The sequence below is a fragment of the Muscardinus avellanarius genome (genome assembly GCF_963383645.1).
Source record: "Muscardinus avellanarius genome assembly, chromosome: 7".
NCBI lineage: Eukaryota > Metazoa > Chordata > Mammalia > Rodentia > Gliridae > Muscardinus > Muscardinus avellanarius.
Genome location: NC_137793.1, coordinates 6731329 through 6751526, shown reverse-complemented (window position 1 = coordinate 6751526; position 20198 = coordinate 6731329). Strand labels below are relative to the sequence as shown.

The window sequence follows — 20198 nt, the reverse complement described above, 5'->3', positions numbered from 1 at the left end:
TGCCTGGTTTTTCAAACCCCTTTATTATGAATATATACATTATTGGGAATTGAACTCAGGGGCATTCAACCTCCAGGCCATATTCTCCAGCCCTTTTTATTTTTAAGTTGCTAAGGATCTCGATAAGTTGCTGAGGCTGGCAACAAACCAGCAATTCTTCTCCTTCAACCCCCCAAATACTGGAATTACAGGTGTGTGTCACCATGCTCAGCCCCCTCTGTAATTTAGTACTTTCTTCTTATCCACTTTATTTTTACTCTCCCTATCATGCCTTTTTGGTTCATCGAGCCATGATTATTCTTATTCATATAGGTGTATGTATATGTGTATATGTATGTACGCACATTGTGCTAATTTTTTCTCATGTCTACCAATGTAAAATTGCATAATGAGAATCACAAGTAGCATTTATTTAGGGATTTCTCCAGTTACTTCCTCACATCATTTTCCATTGGTCTAGGCCCTTTAGCAGGTGCTGGAGTGATTGGAGTCGGCAAGGTAGTGAGGTCTTTGCTTAACAGAGCGCAGAGTCAGCCTTGAGCTTTATTATTCTGACAGCAGTCCTTCGACCAGCAACACTGACATCACCTGGGAGTTGGTTAGAAATAGAAAATCAAATGCCCTCCCCCAGACCTAGTGAATTAGAACTTGCATTTTAACAAGATCCCTAGGCAATCTGTGCGCATAATAAAATTTCAGAAGCCATGGTCTAGGAGACAGGCGTTGAACAAGCAGCTGTAATAGTATGTAAAGGCTTCTTCTATGAACCTGGAAGGACAGGCATAAGAAAGCTAGCTAGCACCATGTTGTTGAATGCTGAATGACTTAATCACCATGCCCCCACCATGGAATTAAGAAGTCGTTTCTGTGTGTGTGAGTTCATAAAGATCGCACACTATTCTCCTTAGAGAATCTCTTACTTGTCTAGCCCAGTTCTGAATCCACCACAGGTGCCTAAGATATTTTGTTGCTATTGTTAACACTGGTGGGTTGAATTGTTTATAGAAGTATTGGAACAGATTTGATGGTTTAGAGGTTTCAGCAAATGATAGAATTGTTTGATTTTTGCTGGTACACTTTTGCTTTATTGAGAGAGTATATGTGGTGGGGGGAGAGCTTTGTTTTGTTGGAACAGAAGGGGAACATTGTTTATCCTTTTCAAAGCCACATCATTTTACCATGGTTGACATAAACAGGGGTGGAAAATTTGCAAGATGAAATGGAACTAAAGTTTGCACACAACAGATTTTGCTCTGTGGTTCAAGGCTGAGGATGAATTTGCTTTTTTCTGTGAGTTATTTTTATTTCTATCATGCACAGGGAGGTTGGGTGGTTCACAATGCAGCCAATACCCCTACTTTAACTGCCCCAGAACATCCATTACTTAGTAAGACCTTCAGACTCAGAACCAATGAAAAGCACTCTACCTAAAACTAAGTTGTCTCTTTTTCATCTTTCTTGTAACGTGCCCATGCAATTCATAGCTTTTTTTCTCGCATTTCTTGTAACGTGCCCATGCAATTCATAGCTTTTTTTCTCGCATTGAGATTAAAGGTCAATAAAGGCAACCATGTTTTGAATTCATAACAAATTCCTTCTTGTTCCCCATCACCTTCTCTCTCACTTGAAATTAAAATTTTCTTCTTTTACGTTAATTTAAATTAGAGAGAATGAGTCTCTGCCTTTTCTCTGGTAGTGTCTAGGGTTTTGCATGCTTCGCATTTGGATGCTAATAGATGTCTTTACTAACTCACTGGTACTCTGAACCTTATCCATCACTTTAAGGTGTTTTGAAACACTGTCCAGAAAAATCACTGACATAGAGTCTCAGTTATTGATGTGTTTTGTGCCCTTGAGAAAAGCCAGTTATTGGTACTTCAACAGAATCACAGTCTCTCACAATTAGGAAACACTGCAAGTTTGAACTCACATGAGCCTTTATGGTTAAAAGCGCCCTTCTATACTCCCAGAATGTCCATGGGATCATCAGTCCTCTGTACCAGCATCAGTTATAAAACTTATTATAAAGCTACGGTAACTATGGAAGAATAGAATAAGGGGCAAAGACGGACAAGCATATCAACAGAGTAGAAGCAAGAGTCCAGCCTGCATGTGTTTGATGACTGACCTATGAGAAAAGAGTATGCAGTGGTAAATGGTACAAGTTCAATAGGGTATCTGTGTACACAAAAAATCTCTACCTTATGTCTCACTCATACCTATAGGATACATAGAAGAATATGTTCATGACTTCGAGGTAGGCAAGGACTTCTTAAATAAGATACAAAAAATGCTAGCTAGAATGGAAAAATCATTAAAAATTACCAAACTGAACTACATTATAACTATATCCCTTTTTCACTATAAAACAGTGTTAAGATAGTCAAAAGATAAGCCACATAATGGGACAAGGTATTGGAAATATACAGAACTGAAAAAGGATTAGTGTCAAGGATATAGCAAGATCACTTGTCCTACAATAAGGAAAAGATAAATAACCTAACAAAAAAAGGGGCAAGAGATAAAGTCAACAACTTTGTAAGTCAACTATCTTAATGACTAATAAACATAGAAAAGGTACTAATTAATAGAAAAATGTATATTAAATTTATAATGTGATGTTATAACACACCTACCTGATGAAACAAGATAGGCAGATTTGAAGCAACTGAAACTCATATATATTGTTGATGAAGAGTCTAACTTTGTATAATCACTCATTAAAACAGTTTGATAGAATTTGCAATAGGAAAATATATGGAACGTGACCTACAAGTCTTCTAGTTATATATGACAAAAAGGCATGTATTTTCATTGAAAGACTTTTGCAAGAGTACTCATAGCATCCTTACTAACAATAGCTGCACACTGGAAACACCCCAAATTTCCTCTGCAAAGACTAGGTTAAATAAATGGGTATAGCCACACAATGGAATACTATACAACAACAAAAATGAATGAAGTATGACTTTATGTGACTTTGAATATAACTTTTTTTTTTTGGTGGTACTGAAGCCCTCCTACCTCCGGGATATACTTCCACAGGCTACACTCCCAGACCTATTTTTTTTTTACTTTTTTATGTGGAAACAGGGTCTCTTAAGCCAGCAAGGCTGGCTCCAAACCAGCGCAATCCTCCTGTCTCCGCCTCTCAAGCGTGGGGATTAGAAGCGTGCGCCACCACGCCCAGCTGAATATAAATCTTAAAGCACTGAGTAAAAAACAAACAAACAAACAAACAAAAAAGAAAACCAGGCATGAAAAAGTACAGACCATGTGACTTCATTTATGAGATAAAAAATAACTTAAGTAGTAAAACTAATTCGTGGTCTCTGAAGTCGAGGACTTATTCACGTGGTTAATCCTTGTCATGGGAAGATGCAAGGAAGGGAATAAGAGGAGATGCCTGTGATTCCGGTCGTATTCCATTTCCTCATTTGAGTGATGGTTACACAGATATTTTCACTTTATGAAAATTAAATGAGTTATATGTTTACTATTTGCACAGTTATTTGTTACACATTAAGAAAATTCATAAAAATAAAATTAGTTTTATGTCAAAGGGGGAAGATATGAAGGAAGCCTTACTCCTACTAAAATCTTCCCTTGTTCAGTTTGTTATCCTAAGTATAAGGTAAAAGGAAATTTATCAAATGCAAATGAGGTTAAAATTTTAAGAAGCAACAACACCACAATGGACGATGGGAGTAACTCGGCAGAATCTACAATAAGAAAGTATATATCCGCCCCCCCTGGATTTTCTAGGGGATAGGGATGGATTTGCTTGTGGTTTAATCGTGTATATCTCCCTCTTTCCCTCCCCAGCCAGATGGGGCAATGAGGACTGTTCTTCAATCAGTGTCCATCTCTCCTTTTTGGACCCCCCCTTGATGGCGCTTCAGACTCAAAACACACCTGAGGTTTGTAAATTTGCTGTTCTTTGAATGTTAATGCCTTCTCCTTATGTAGCCTGTAAGCATCATGGAAGCAAAGACCTGGTGTTTCTCACTCCTGTGAATTCTGTATGGTACTAAGGAGAGTAGACACTGATTGGCATGCTCAGTAAATATTTTCCCTTATAGATTGTCAGATTGATGAAATCTGAGCCCTGAGAAGGGAAGTGACTTCCCCAAGGTCACGTGGCCACAGTTGTTTTACCTGACTGAAGTTCCTATCCAGCCTGGCCGTCTACACAGCCCTAAGAAACAGGAGCCATGCCCTTTTTATTCTGCTTGGCCTTACTCTCTGCGTGACTCCACTCAGAAAACACTGTGTAAAGGTGGAGACTCTCTGCTGTGGGAAGGGAGAGCAAAGACCATGACCTGGCTCCGTGCACTGTTTAGACCTGCTGCAGGGTTTGCTGAGCAAAGTGCGGACATGTTAAGTAAGCTCTTCTCTTTCCCTTGTCCCTTGTCATTTGCGCCAAGTGCTTACAATGCAGGGGAAGGCCCTGCGTCGCTTAAAAGGTGTTCAAATTGTTTTTGAAAAATTGTCTATTGTTTATAAAAGACCACTTGAGTTATTTTCTACAAAACTGCTTCATCCAGCTCTGAATTATAAAATTCTCAATGCTGATTTAATAGGCTATGTGAAATCTCTCAATGTGGGGTTTCCAAAATATAAAATGAAATGATTATACAAAAAACGATATGCCTGTTAAGACTCTATCCTGTAGATTCATTTAGAACATAATTTATAGATTTGCTAGCTTAACAAATATTTGATAATATCTATTATTAATGCATAATAATAAGTGACTACCCAGACTATTAATAAGCCTGATTATAAATGTCATATGTCTCTGCTTGGAAGGAGAAAGAGCATGAGCCTGTTATGAGCGCTTATTCTATGTCAGGGATCATGATAAGGTTATTGAAATGCCTTATCCCATCAACTCTCTACAATGATTCCAAAAGGCACTACCATCATTTTATAAACAAAGTGTGGAAGATCATATTTTCGGCCACAATCACCCCTCCCATTCCACATGCTGTTTCTTCAATGTGATGCTGTAACTTGTCCCTCTGAAAGGTAAAATTCATGTCCCTTCTCTTTTAATCTGATTAGGTTCCAGATTACGGCAGACATCACACTGTGATATGTTGCTTCGCATGGGAGGTCCAGAAAGAACCTCCTTTTATTTACAGCTTCTGCCTGCTTCTTCTTGGGATATCTGATCTTGTAACCCCACCATGTCCTATGAGGAATCCCATACAGGAACACAGAGAGAGCTTCCAGATATAGAAGAGGGAGAGCTTTTAGACAATCCCATGCCTCAGCCATTGCCTGGCTTTTTATATTTTCCATCGGCGTTCTCAGACATAGCAGAGACAAGACATTCCAATGTGCCTGTGGCCCAATGTTTTGACCCACAGAATTTATGAGCCTAATGAATTGGCTATTATCTGATATCATGCATTTCAGGTGGTTTGCTGTGCACTAGCTATAGCAGAGGCTCTGATATACAGCCCTCGTTGCCCAGGGTCACATAGCAAGTTAGCATAAGAGGCAGAATTAAACCCAAGCCTAGTTCTAAAGCCCATCTTCTTAACTGCTCTGTTGACAAAGCTCTGCATATTTACAATTCCTACAAAGCCAATATTGGTCACTGGGATGTCATGAAAACCATCACAATGTTGGCCACAAAGAAACAAAAGCAGGTGCCCAGGAGAGCAGGAGGGAGCTGACAGGGGCTGGTCACTGCAAGGGAGATGAGCCATGCCAGGAAAGGAGGCAGGAACTTGGAACAGTCCAGGAATGGAGCTGAGAAACAGCCTTGGGACAGAAAGAGGATGCTGCCAATCTCCTCTAGTGATAACACAGAGCCTGGCAGCCTTCCTCCTCTTGGAAACGGCCTCTGGACTTCCCTCTGGCCAGGAGGTGGGCCAGGAGCATGGCCAGATTAGGGGATGCATGGCAGTGAGTTTCCGAGTCTCAGAGAGCTCTTCGCTGAAAAATGCTTCTTGTTGTTGGGAGTGGGTCTGAGAGGCATCAGGGGTCCAAGGGAGAAAACGTAAAGTCATTAACATAAAGGAAGGGGAAGAGATTATGACTGCTGAAACCCTCTTTTAAGTTAGAGAGCACTATGCAATCTACTTTGGCTTCTGTATTTTTCATAAATTCTCATAAGAATTCCATGCTATTGGTATGAATGGCCTCTTCTTTAAAGCTAAGGAAACTGTGGTCCAGCAGGTGAGCTACTGGCTCAAGTTGTAAGGCTTAATAAATGGTGAAGTCAGGAGCCAAGCCCAGACAGCTCTGAATAATGGTGTACTCAGTCTCAAAATACATCATTCCTCCTTTGCTGGCCCAGCTCCCCTTGTCTTGCCTGGAGTTCCTCCAAGTCAGGGGTAAAGCCTCACTTTAACCCTTGGGACAAGCCAACACCTCTCCTTTTCTGTACAACAACCCAGATTATTTTAGTCCTCGGGGATCCTATTTCTACCTATTGATCATAAATATTATTTGGAGGAATTTATTCAAAAGTACATTATTTTACTTGTCTTGGTATCTACCCTTTATCTTGTGTAACTTTGCTTATTAGCTACCTTTCTTCTTCCACAACTTGGTTCTTTTAGTGCCCTGCAAACTCAGAGGTCTGAACTCATGCTCCATGGTTCTTTAACCCCCCCCCCCCATAATGCTTAGCCTTGTGCCTAATGAGAGCTTGAGATCCCAGGTGGTGTTCAATTAAAACCCTAGGTCCCCATGTTCACTATGGTACTACTACCTCCAGTCACCAAGAACTGCAAACAGGACAACGTTAAATCAGCTGGTAAGTGCATAAAGAAGATGCGGTGCATGCACTCAAGGGAATGCTATTCAGCTATCAAAAAGAGTGAAATCCTGTCATTTGCAACAATAGAGATGGAAATGGAGATTATTATGTTAAGTAAAATAAGTCAGACATAGACAGATGAGTGCTCCATAATCTTACTCAAATAAGAAGTCTGAAAAAGTTGAACTCACAGAAGTCAAGAATGGACAATGGACTAATGGTTACCAGAGGCCAGGGAAGTAGGGCAAGAGGAGGGATGGGGAAAGGTTGATTGATGGGTCCTAAGTTAGATAGGAGTAAGAAGATGCATTATGATACAGTAGGGTTATTATAGAGACCAAAACTGTACTATCTATTTCAAAATCTAGAAGAAAGGATTTTGAATGTTTTCAACATAAAAAAATGATAATTGTTTAAAGAGATATGTCCACTAGATTTAAAAATTACACAATATATACATGTATCAAAATACAACATGGTATCCAACTCATATGTTTAATTTTTATGTTTCATTTAAAACATATTTTAATTTCAATAATAAATACACACACATGTACACATGAACACAAAACATTAGATTGATTAATCCTTTCTTATGGTTGCAGAAATTCATATAGTAACCAGAAACAAGAACAAAGCAGAACAAAGCCCCTCTCTGTTCTTTCTTCTCATTTCCATAAGGGGACATGGAAGAGAAAATGAATCGCAGGTGCTTGTCCAGCCAGAATGGAAAGCATCTTTCTGTCTGACAGCCCTTTCCACCTGCTGCTTGGGAGATAAATGTCCTGGCAGCAGCAGTGGCCAGTGTGTCAGCAAATACTTTCCAGTCTCCTCTGAACCTCAGAAATAAGAATGTGGCCAAGAAGGCTCTGTTCACAGTGGACTAAGCCGTAGCACCAGCCAGTAATGGAGGCTCTACAGGAATTGGAAGCCCCTTCCTTAAGCCCTTCCTGGTGGTAGCTGAGGAACTGGCCCAACATTGACCATTTTAGACTCTCTCTGTTTCTTGAGCCACCCTCTAATGGTCTCACAGAAGGATACAGGACTCCCTGTATCATCATATTAATAACATCGTTAAGTGTGGCAAGCTCTGAGGCCAATGAGTACCCAGGGATGATCTTGATTGACAGATCCCATGCTCAACAGGTGCTGATCTCTGGGCCTTGACTCAGGTTCACACCCCACTAGGGTTTTTCCCTTCTTGCTTTTTTTTTTTTTTTTTAGAAAATCTTGTCTAATCTTTCAAAGCCTTGTCACCTCTTTGCCTCCACCTATACTAATGTTTCCTCTCTCAGAAATACCCTGGTCCAACTCAGTTAACCAGAGAGCTTAGCCCCCTGGCTTCTATGTGCCAGGGAGGCAGCATGGGGAATTTAAAGAGCCAATCATTTGGGACCAACAGGACTGTAACCCACCACTTGCTGGTACAGCAACCTGGGACGTCTTTACAAAGCAGCACGGCCATCCTTGTTCATTTACCTTATCAGCTGTGCCCTGATCCTGGATGGGAAGCTGTCATTTCTTTGCCCAGGTTTCTACTGATCAACCCAGGGGTACTTCCAGCTTCATCAAATAACAGTAGAATGAGCATCCAAATTCACACATCTTGTCCCGTTTGTACAATCATCTCCGTAGTGTCACTGACTAGCCTCAGATATCTCTCCCCCATAGTTTTAAGGCAATTTAACACTCCCCCTTGGTTTTCTCTATCCTTCTCTCATATCTGCAGTGTGGCAGTTAAAAGCATGTCCTCCCTTGCTGTGGCTCTGGCTGTGCAGTCTTCCTAGGTCCATGGTCCCTCCCAGCTACAGTCTAGAGGTTGGCATCTCCAAAGTAGTTTCATCTCTGCTGTTGCTTTTGTCTCTATCTCCCTCACCCTGCCGGCCAGCTGCCCTCAGTGTGAGTGGGGGTGGAGTATACTCCTGGGTGCTCATCTCTGCCCGCCCCCAGAAGATGGCTTTTAAAGACAATAGCATGGGAGGAATAATAACCATGGGATAAAAACCCAAAGCCAAAAAGCCCCTTTTGGAAAAAAAAAGTCATAGGGAACTCTGCAGAAGCATAATGTCTGTCTGTCTGTCTGTCTGTCTGTCTGTCTGTCTGTTTGTCTGTCTCTCTCTCTTTCTCTCTCTCTCTCTCTCTCTCTCCCTCTCCCTCCCTTCCTCCCTCTCTCTCTCTCTCTCTCTCTCTCTCTCTCTCTCTCTCTCTCTCTCTCTTTTCTTTCTTCTTTAATTCTAACAGTCCCCAGGGAGCCCAAAATTACCTTCAGAAGATTTTTTTGATCTTAAAAGGCAGTAGTATGTCGAGGATAAATCATGGGTGTTAGACTCAGACAGACATATAGTATAGCCTCGGTTTTGCTGGGTACTCTTGGAGAAGAGAATTATCCTTTCTGAGTTCCAGTTTTCTCATCTACAAAATGGTGTTGCTGTACCAGGCAGAGGTTGTCATGGTGATGAGATGTGGAATAATCTAACACCAGAGTGCCTGACACTTTATAGGTACAATAAATAAAAATTATTGTGACTCTTTTCCCGGCAAAAAGAAGATCATAGTATTTCTGAGTGGTGGGGGTGGGTGGCACCATCACACTGACCAGGAAACTTTGTTTTCTGGTATTTTCAACTTTCTCCTTCAATTCTTCTCTCTTCAAATCCATTCAGAAATCAGGGGTGAGTTACTCTGTGTCACACAGGTAGGTAGTAATAGCTAGAAATTCTCTTCATGAGATTGTTTTCTCCCCATTTAATGAAAAGTATAATCCCTATAAAGATACTGTGGGAATCCACATGTTCATTCACGAATCATGTTTTGAGTGTTTGGAATACAGAGCAGCCTATGGCAGGTTCTGAATGGGCTGCAGGAAGTTTGCCAGTTTGAGTCTCAATAAGGAGCAGGCTTAGGCAACTGTAAAGCAGAGTTGAAGATGGTAAGACACCCTCAGGTTCAGCAGACCGTGGCACCACCAATAACAGTATCAACAGCATTTCCTGAGCGTGAGTCCTGTGCCAAGGAAGACCATGCCATGCCTTGGGTCATTTAATCCTAAAATTGCCCCATTTGAGATCATTCTTATAGCATCCCTATTTTCCAGAAGAGGAGACAGAGGCTCAGAGAAGTTGTTTACTCCAGCTTACACAGCTAGTAAATGACAGAGTTAGGATTCAATCCCAGCCAGCCCTATCCCAGATTCATGCTTACAGCTGTTGCTGTAAAGCACAGATTCAGAGGAGTAAATAAGTCAGGGGGTGGTGGAGTAAGAAGACAGCGTTTGCAAAGGGTAAGGAGTCCAGCAGAGGAGATGAGGTCACTCCCAGGTGAAGAAAGGAGAAAGTAATGGCAGCACAGAGCTGCAGAAACAGCAAAGCACATCTCTGCTCTACTAGAGCACGGCCAAGCCAAGAATCAAGAGAAGGCTGATCTTCCATGGGCAGCTGGGGATAGACGAGGCACCATCTCGCTTCCATTTTTAAACGGCAAAAATGAGACACAGGAAGGGCAAGACACCCATGGGCCGGCAGGAGGCTGAGGTCCAGTTTCTTTCAAGCATCTATAAAAGCCACCTCCTCCAACCCGATTGACGACAGCGGTCTCTACTTCTCCCTTTGAGAGAGATTCTGCTCTGCTCCAGAAGTACCATGCTGCTCACTTCAAAGCCAGTTCTTCTCAAGCCACCAGATACACACAGTGACTCCTGTCACCTAGGGGTGTGGCTTTTGTGTTAATGCCATTAATACCATTAATTTTCTACTGGCTACCTGGGGCTTAATTTATCCATTATATCCCTTGAACATGGCTAGGGTGAATGTCTGTACAATCTGGACAGCAAAAATGTTTCCTTCATCCCAGTTGGATGGTGGGACATCATTCACATTCTGAACTGTCAGTCTCTACGTAGGAGATGGGACGTCCCTCCCCATCAATTCAGTTAATTATTTTCTCATTTGTCCTTGCATACAACTTGGGGTTTCTTTTCAAACAATTGGGTCTCTTGATCACAGATACTGTATTTCCAAAGAGGGTTTAAAAAAAAAAAAACAAGGGGTCTTCTCTGGGAAAGTGTGGAATCCAGGCAGATACAGCTAGCCTTTCAAGATAGAAGAGATATGAGGACCATGTTTCTCCTAGTGTAGCCCCCATTCATGGCCTGTATTTCCCTAAGTATTTGAAATAAAAGAAAAAAGCAGCAATCATATTTTGTACTTAGAATCCCCCTTCCAAAAGAAAATCAATTAAAAAAAACCAGAAAGGAAGGGAACAAGAAAATTCTTAAAAAACTTCCAGTATGATAGTCCAACAATGTCTAAAGGCATTAAGTGTGGCAGTGGTATTTTATGCTGCCCACCATTCTTGTAGAGGTCTCCAGTTCATGGTCTACCAGCTGGCCCAATGCTTGCTTTTGTTTGGTCTTCATGGAGTTCCCAGAGCAATGACTGTGTAGGACCCAGTGGGGGTCTGAGCCCTTCAGCTGACACATGTGTGCTCATTCCCTAGCTGATTTGCAACCTTTTGCCGTCAAGTTTACCCTAATTATCTGTGTGATCTTGGCTGAGTCCCTTTCACTCCGTGTAAGTCAGAATCCTCCCCAGTCAACCTTGGATGTGGGTGCTTGCACCATTTTTTATATCTTTGTAAAAATTATTTTATTAGTGCATTGCAGCTATACATGAGATTGAAGTTCAAAGTTGTAAGAATATACATGCACATAGCCCTTGGTGTAATGCCCTCCACCTATTCGTTTTAATTTCACTTAATTCCTGTCCCCTCTCTCTGCACCGTGAGCTCTAGGAGGGCAGGAATATTTGGCTTGTTCAGAGATGTCTCCAGCAGCATCTTTAAATTATATTTGTCAAATAAGTGCCAAAAATGAGCCAAAGAATGAATGAGTGAATTTACCAGAAACATCCCTAGCATTTCTGTGAAAAACTTCCTGAAAAAAAAAAAGGCCTATTGTGATTTTGAAGGAAAAACACAAAATCAGCCCTCCAATTAAACTGTCAAACCTCCCCCAAACTCCCAGAGCTACCTGAAGGTAGAAATTTTTCTAATGGATGGAAGAACTGCTGGCCCAGACAAAGACTACGAGGCTTTCACTTGCATATCTAGCCAGACCTCTATCCCCTGCCACCTCACCCGTTGTAATTCTTTTAGGCTACTTTTGGAGTTTTTGAAACTTTGCCTGCCCTTTTACACAAAAAGGTCCATAAAACTTCTCAGTAAAAAGCATGGTGGTGCACGCTTGTAATCCCAGCGCTTGGGAGGCTGAGACAGGAGGATCGCACAGGTTTGAAGCCAGCCTCAGCTACTGAATGAGGCTCTCAGCAACTTAGTGACCCTGTTTCCAAATAAAGTATAAAATAGGTCTGGGAGTATAGCCCAGAGGTAGAAAAAACCCCTGGGTTCCACTTCCACCCCCAGTCCCACAAAAAAAAAGTAAGTTTGGCTCTGGCTGTCAGGATCAGGCAAAAGGGGGTTCATATTGAGACTGTGGGCAGCACTGAGCTGAGTCCTCCTTCTCCACCTCATCTGGCCATCTTTGTACACTGAGGCTATTGTTCCTGGTGGAGGAAAAGCAGAAAAGGGGAATTTTTGCTCTGGGTAACCTATTGTGAGCTCCTTTTGATAGCCTGACCTGCTGGACAAAGGCCTCTGCCTGCAGTGGCTGCCACTGACCATCCTGTTGGCAGAGCCTTGCTCATCTAGTAGGTAAGATGTTGTAGGGTAGTCAGTGATGGCTGTCCATTGTTACCACTTCTAGCTGCCAACGAGCTTCACTTTCTGAACTTTCAAGAGATCTTCCCTGGACAGCATCCTGACATAGTGACTTTGAAATTTTAGCGCCCATCTGCTTTGGGGAAAACAGGCTAGAGGGGGCTTATAAAATACACATCTTTCTCTTTCCAAGGGCAAGGTTTCCAATCCCATGGATCTGAGATCCTACGTTTGCACAAACATCCCAGGTGATTTTGATTCACAGGATCCCAGCAGAAATCCTCATACTTAATCCTGGGACTCAGAGTGTCGATCACCCACATCCTAGCTTACAGTTGCTGTCCACCGATCTGTCGTGTAACACTGTCTCTTGTAGCAATGCACCTGTGGCCTAAGTCAAGCTTGCACTTTCAAAATGAGAAAGATTTTATTTTAAGATTCAGTCATCTGTCATCTCCTGGCTTCCTCTTCTCCCCCACAGCACACCAAGGACCTCTAGACATGCAAGAGAAATGGGTTTGCATGGCTCTGTCTGGGAGGGTAGGCGGGAGAGCAGGAGGCGGGAGGGGGCAAGTTTCCTTATCATCTCTCAATGCTGGAGGCATCCTGGTTGCTATGGAAGTTGTGTGTGGACGTAAAGGTCAGCCTGTCATTGGTTATCTGCTCAAGCTTTCCTCCTTGGCCACTCTGTTCCCATGGTGAGTCAGAGGGCCCCCAACAAGGAAATTAGCCGAGTGTTTGTGGTGTGTGCATGTGTGTGCACAATGTAGTGTTCTGGGAGACCTCCCAAATGCCATCACTCCCCCGCCTGAGACTTCTTCTGGCTGAGAGTAATTATCTTCACCAGGTGGAGATAATTATCATACACGCTGATACAGTCTATGCTCAAGAATAAAAGGGAGAGTTCTGAAAGCTGAAATTATAATTTCCAATTTTCCTCTATTCTCCGAGGACCCTCCTACACTGCCTTGTTAGGCACCCAGAAAGGTACTGGCTCCATGGTGGACAGTGGGGAGGTGGGGGCTCAGAGAGCGGAGCTGCAGGCCCATGCTCATGGCTCACTTGTAGGTACCTTGGGTGGAGGATGCGTGGCAGGGGAAGACTGGTCTGAGCATCAGCGGGCCATTGAGTGGGTGAAGTACGAGAAACTCCTCTCCCCGACTTGAGTCTCGCTTTCCTCGACTGTGCCAAGATGGATAAACTAGAGCAGCCTAAGGTCCCCTCAGACCTAAACACCTCTGCGACAGTGGTTCTGGTTTCCCAATGCGCCTGCCCTCACCGGTCCCGCCTTGAGTTCTTCCTTTTCTTGTGCTCCCTGAGCCACTCTGTCAGCAAGTCCTGTCTATTTTAGTTTCCAAGGAGACCATAAATTCACATCCATGACCATCACTCTCATTCCCATCACTATAATTTCATCTGGATAGCAGTGAGAGCCTCTTGTTCCGCCTCTTTGCTCCCCACTCTGGACTCTCCTCTCCTCTAATTCATTTTCCTGGAAGCTCCCCAGAGTGGGAGTTTAGTATGCAAATCAACCCTTCTCTCCCTTAATAGCCCCCAGTGGCTTTCCATTTCATTTAGAGTAAACCCCCCAATTTATACCCTGGCCCCCAGGGCCCTGAATGATTTCACCTTTGTCTACTTCTCCGAAACTGTCTCAAACCCCTGTTGTCTGTATTCACTGCAAGCCAAACACACAAGTCACTCCTCTGGTCCTTGAGAGCACTGAGCTCTCTTCCACCAAAGGGGGAGGCCTCTGCATGTGGCTACTTATGAATCCACATAAGCCTAGCTCCCTCTTACCGGAGCAGGTCCTCAGAGAAACCTTCTCGGAACACTCTAAGTAATTATTCCATGAATTCTGCTTCCTTTCTCATCTGTTGCAAAGGCAGGTTCCCTTTATCCACAGCACATCACGATGCACACATTCACAACTGCTTGCTTGCTTTGGGTCTGTCGTATACTGTTCTACTGACAACAACAAAGCCTCTCACCTGCCAGGCTCCAGGGGCTCTGCAGGGGAACATAGGGCATTCTGTTTGCAAGCATGTCTCTGTCACTCTGAACCTTATTATGATGGATAATTACAATGCAGCAACAGAAATGAAAAAAAGCTCCCTAACCCCCACATTTTATATTGCAGGCAGTTAGTAGTATCTATTGGCTAAGCGGATGTTGTTGGCTACACATAAGGAGGAACAGTGCGTGAAGGAGATTTGAGGGAGCTGAAAGACAAATTTTGCCCATGATGATTTTTGTTTCTTCCTTAATATATTCTTTCTCAAAATGTTCTTAAAATATGGGAAAGGGAACCTAAAATACCTATTAAAATAGGTCTTTGGGCACAAGAAACAGCCCTACAGAGTCCATTTGGGATCGGCCTTCTAGCGGAACCATCCACAGAATGATAAAATCATTGTGATCTGTGATCACAGCTAAGCTAGATTTTAACTCTCAATGTTAAAACAGGTCACAAAAAGCAATTTATCATCTAAATAGTTTGAAGGATAGGAGGAGGCATCTTTGAAGCATCTCAGTAGCACTTACTGGCATACATGATCAAATCGCTAATTACAGACCATTTCTGTGTATATGTGGTGTTTATGCAGAGAATGATTGTACTGTGGCCAGGGCTGCTAGTTGAGTTCCCAACATCTATTTCCACCCCCTGTACACTAGAAAATCTAAAATTCTTGCTCTCCCTGCCTTCCTTCTCATCAAAAGTAATCATGGGCCATTGTTCTGATCAGAGAGATAGAAGCAAATATCTGCTTAGGGAAGGAAATATTATGGTAAGCCTTTTTTTCCCTGAACCAAGGAGATACAGCTGGCAACACTAATTCCCTCTGTCACTGCTTACACATGGAAACAATATCTGGGAGCCACCACCTTATGACCAAGAAGAAAGGGCCAAGAGATTCACAGAACAGCCAACCCTGATTTCACAGAATCACAAGCCACTGCCTGCTACCATGTTTCTTGTAATGTTAAAAAGATAACCTCAATCTGTTCATATTGTTGTGATTAGGTTTGCTACTTGTAGATAGTTACACCTGGCCACATTTTGTTGGTTTTGGAACGTAGACATTGACTATAACATTGAAGATATTAGAAAAAGATAAAGGTATGTGTGGAAAAAGACAAAGGCACACACACACACACACACACACACACACACACACACATCAAGGTGTATAAAAGCAGATCCATGCAATTCAGATAAAATTTAGTTCCCCAAATACTAAATTAGTGAGGATTTATGATCTATTCTTTAAAAAAGCAGTGAAAACAATTAGATGAAACTCATTTGGAAGAATGTTTGACATATGCAAACATCTTAAAATGATTCTTCCACTGTAGCACCCCAAATATTGCCATGACGTACTGCAGCACATATCAGAGAACAATGAAACAAGTAAACAAGAACAGCGCCTTGGTGTTTGTCATTGTCCAGTGTTGGCTCTGTCCCAGATCACTGACTTAGCACCCCCGTCTTACTGTCTGGCCCAAAGTCACATGATCTTTTCTCTCTAGTGTATATTTCCAAGAAACATTGTGATGTAGAGTCCAACTCTAACAAAGGATTCTACAGGCTCTTAAACGCTGGGATTGGCCAAGGTTTATCTCAAGTGGATGCAGCTCCTTATTGTTGTAGTTTCTACTCCTCTGTTTATCAGATTCTTTCATCCAAAATCACAAATCCTTCTTCCTAAAGCCTAGAAGAAGGAAGACCCTAGCATCCAGATACTTCTGGTATCTGTGGGGTGACCACTGACTATTTCCACTTTGTCTGCAGACTTCCTGAAGAAGCTACCAGGCTTTCAAATCAGTGTTAACAGTGGTATTTTTTCTTTTAATGTAGTTAAGCCAAAATCCAATATGTAAAATTAATAAAAATTAAAAGGATTCCTATATGAAGGAAAGGTGCTGTTTTGTAGGTTCTATGTGTATCAATCCCTTTAAACCTCACACTACTTGAGATAGAAACTATTACTCACATTTTTGCCAATGGCAACATGAGGCTCAGGGTGGGGTTGTCTTAGTAGAGCTAGTGAGGAGGGTGCCAGGATACCCTGTTATTCAGTCTCACCTTCACCTCAGCTTCAGTTCCTGAGACAGCCCGATGGGACCCTCAGATGTCCAAAACACACAGTCTGAATAGCCTCTTGGAGCCAGAGGCCAAATGTGAGGATTTCAAATACCCACAGGGGCCAGCTGAGTGCCTCAGGAGAGAAGGAGGTCAGGTGGAGGCTGTGGTGGATGGGCAGGTACATGGACCTATTCATGGGGGTGGGTGGCATTCACTTTCTGACAACCATTATACCAAATTCTGTACAGACAACACAGAGACACGTCTGACAGAGGATTCACTTTGTGAACACGAACTTGAGACTACTGGGGGGATGATGGGGAGTATGAAAACAGCGTGGGGTTAGACCACAGGGTGCAGCTAAGAGATAGAGATGCCCACTTAGGAAGAAAATAACAGAGAAAAACAAGCTCTTGACATGCCTGTGTTTTGATGGCCCGACATTATACCAAGTAGATAAGAATAATTCCTTCCCATGTTTATCCACTGGCCTGGTTTATTTTTAAGCAAGCCCTTCCCCGGCTGGCTTGGTTCTTTCTACTCTTCACCATGTGTTTGCCGGTATTGGCCAAGCATCCAGTCTCACACCTCCTCTCCCACGTCTTCTACCCCCCCCCCAACTGTCTTCTTATTTAAAGAAAAACAGGATCATAATGGTAAGTGATAAGACTTTCCAGATTATACAGCAGGCAAAATAAGTCCTGGGGGGAAAGTGTTAGGAAGATTTTATTCCATTGTCACTTAGGAATATTGGTCCTTATTGACTCTCGAATCTACAACGTAGATGGGGGTAAAGATGCCTCTGGTACATTTCCGTGAGGCCTGATACATATGCGCTTTTGTTCTGGATTTATCCACAGAGGCCACGTTTTAAGCCATGTCTCTCTGCCTGCTTTTGAAATTTGGTATTCTATAAGAAAATGCCCACAGGAAAGAGTTCATAGACATTAGCAAATGTAAAGGTAAATAAAGTCAGTGCTGATGTATCAGGTAAATTAGGGGAAATGCATGGCATGGATCTTTTAGGACACAGGCAAAAGAATATTTTGCATAAAAATAGGTGATCAGTAAATGTGATAATTTGATTGTACTGGTGGTTTTTAAGATCACACCTTCCTTTTATTTTTCTACTCTTCTTTTTTTCCTACTTTCAGAACCACTTTTCTTTCAAAATAAATGGTATTCTTAAGCCCAATATATAAAAAAGACAAAAAAAGGAGCTACTCTGACTCTATATGAGGGGCTAAAACCCTACTGACTTTCTTCCTCTAATACTTTCAATGTGATATCTGAGGCTCTTTTGAGAAACCTCATTTTTGAAGCAGAAATTGACATCACCTATGGAATTAGAGTATTTCTTAGAAACCAGAAGAGGAGAACTTTTTTCTCTTTAAGATAAAAAAAAAAACAATGAATAGTAGGATGAGGTGACCTGTCCCATGCCTCACGGAGAGCATGGGTGCTACAGCCAAGGTTACAGCCCACTCTTAATCCAGCACTCCACCACCACACAGAACAGGACAGTGCTCCGAATCCCCACTCATCCAGCTAGTCACTCTGTAGCCTCAGCAAGATAACCAACATTCCCGTGGATCTTCATTTGTGAAAGGAGATCCACTGGGGCCCCCACTTCCACTTCTGTGGGGATTCAATGAGAAGATGCTTGTACAGGGCTCAGAACCTTGCTTAGCATATGGTAAGCATTCAACAATGTTAACTATGTCACATTACCCCCTGCTATTCTTTCTCTGGACTTTTTAGAGAAACATCAGTCATGATTATGCCCATTAATCTTGTCAAAGCACATTAACCAGAGAGCAGACAGATCTGGCCCACCCTGGATGCATCCAGATAATCTATAGCATGCAGTGGGCAGTTGGTGGAAAAGACTACTTGAAAAACAGAAGAGAATAACTCACATCAAGACCTGAGGCATGTTTGTTTGTATCACACTGAACCGTACTACGATGTATAATTACAATGCACCAACCCAAAAGAATGGAAACCAAACTAATGTGTGCATATGTATGTTCATAGCCGCAATATTCACAATTGCCAAACTATAGAACCAGCCAAGATGTCCATCAACAGATGAATAGATTACAAAACTATGGGATATGTACACAATTAAATTTTACTCGGCCATAAAGAAGAACACAATTATGTCATTTATAGGAAAATGGATGGAACTGGAGAATATTATGTTAAGTGAGATTACTTAGTCACAAAAAGTAAAAAATTGGGTGTTCCCCCTAATACGTGGAAGCTAGGAGAAAAGGGGGTCATAGGAGGAAGTCTAGATGAAGAAGGAGAAACCATAGATGAGCAAATAAAGCAACCTAGCTGAGGGGGATGGGAGGGAGGAAGAGAGAAATTCTCTAGTGCACATGATGTAATTCACAAACATATCAAAGTCAGTCACTAAGACAAACACGAGAAGGAAGGAAGGGGAGAGAATGGGGTGGCAATTGGGGAAGGGATAAATGAGTGATGTGCGCATGTATGCTTCTACATCTTTTACCCCCATTAAGATGTATGACTATAATGCATTAATGAAGAAAGAAAAAAGTATATTTAAAAATGGAATAGGATAATATTCTGGAAATAATTAGCACCTCTTAAATTTTCAGTATTACTATCATCCCCCACTCCCAAAGAAAATGCAGCATTGAGAGGGGTTGAGCAAAGCTCACAGACCTGGGAGAAATGTCGCATCCTTGCTGCATGAAGGCTCCCAGCGAGAACCACAAGCTGTTGAATATCCCAAACTCGTTGGACTGGTCACTGGTGGCCTGGTCTCGTCCTTCCTCGAACTCCTCGCTGTGCCATTCATAGGGGCTGAAGCGGCTAACCAGGAAGAGGACGACGCTGACTCCGATGTAGGCGAAAACGATGCACATCCAGATCTCGTAGGCCAGAGGGTCGAGGAAGGAGAAGACTCCTGGCTTGGACTTCTGTGGCTTTTTGATCATGATAGAGATTCCCAGACTCATAAATGGCTTGGAGAAGTCTATAACCTCCTCCCGGACCAAGGTGATGGTTAAGGGGGCCACGGCCACATCAGCTCTCTGCAAAAGGAAGAGAGAATTCATTCAAGCTCAAATACTCTTTGTTCCCTCCTTTCTCTCTTCACTGTGAATCCCTGTTGTATCTTAAAGGATGTGAAAATGGGAAAGAACTCAGCAATCCAACTCTTCTGACTCTATAATCCATGCCTGACAAGTGGACGATCAGCTCAATGTCTCACAATAGGAGGGATGACCCTATTATTTGACAATTCTCCTTACCAGAGGCTTCTTTTTCATCCTGCAAGAAAGAGGCTGTTTGGTATGTGTTGCTTTTGCCTGGTCAGCAGCCACGCCTCATTCCTGTGCTGGGAGAACCATTGCTGCCCTACTGTCATCGCTTTGGGTTGGAATGGGGAGATAATGCTAGTTTTATAAGGACGCCTATAACCAAGGCTGGCCAATCCCCCTATTATACCCAGCTACTCTGAAAGACTCAAGGATAGCTAAAGACCCAAGAAAATTTACTGAGAATTATTCTTGAGAGCCATAGCTGAGAGATACAGAAGATGATCCCTGATACTGTGATTTGGGCCTCTCTAAAGACTGCGTTTAC

General features: G+C 42.5%; 1 protein-coding gene across 4 annotated transcripts in view; it reads right to left on the bottom strand.

Moving 5' to 3' along the window:
* The window catches only part of GRIA1 (glutamate ionotropic receptor AMPA type subunit 1), a gene marked incomplete at its 5' end in the record, with an annotated part of 323467 nt that overhangs the window by 81956 nt on the left and 221313 nt on the right, over positions 1 to 20198 (bottom strand). For all 4 annotated transcript variants that reach the window (XM_080698544.1, XM_080698543.1, XM_080698545.1 and 1 more), the window contains one exon: positions 19275 to 19645. In XM_080698544.1, the coding sequence (XP_080554670.1) occupies positions 19275 to 19645 (371 nt within the window). The remainder of the gene's footprint in view (positions 1 to 19274; positions 19646 to 20198) is intronic.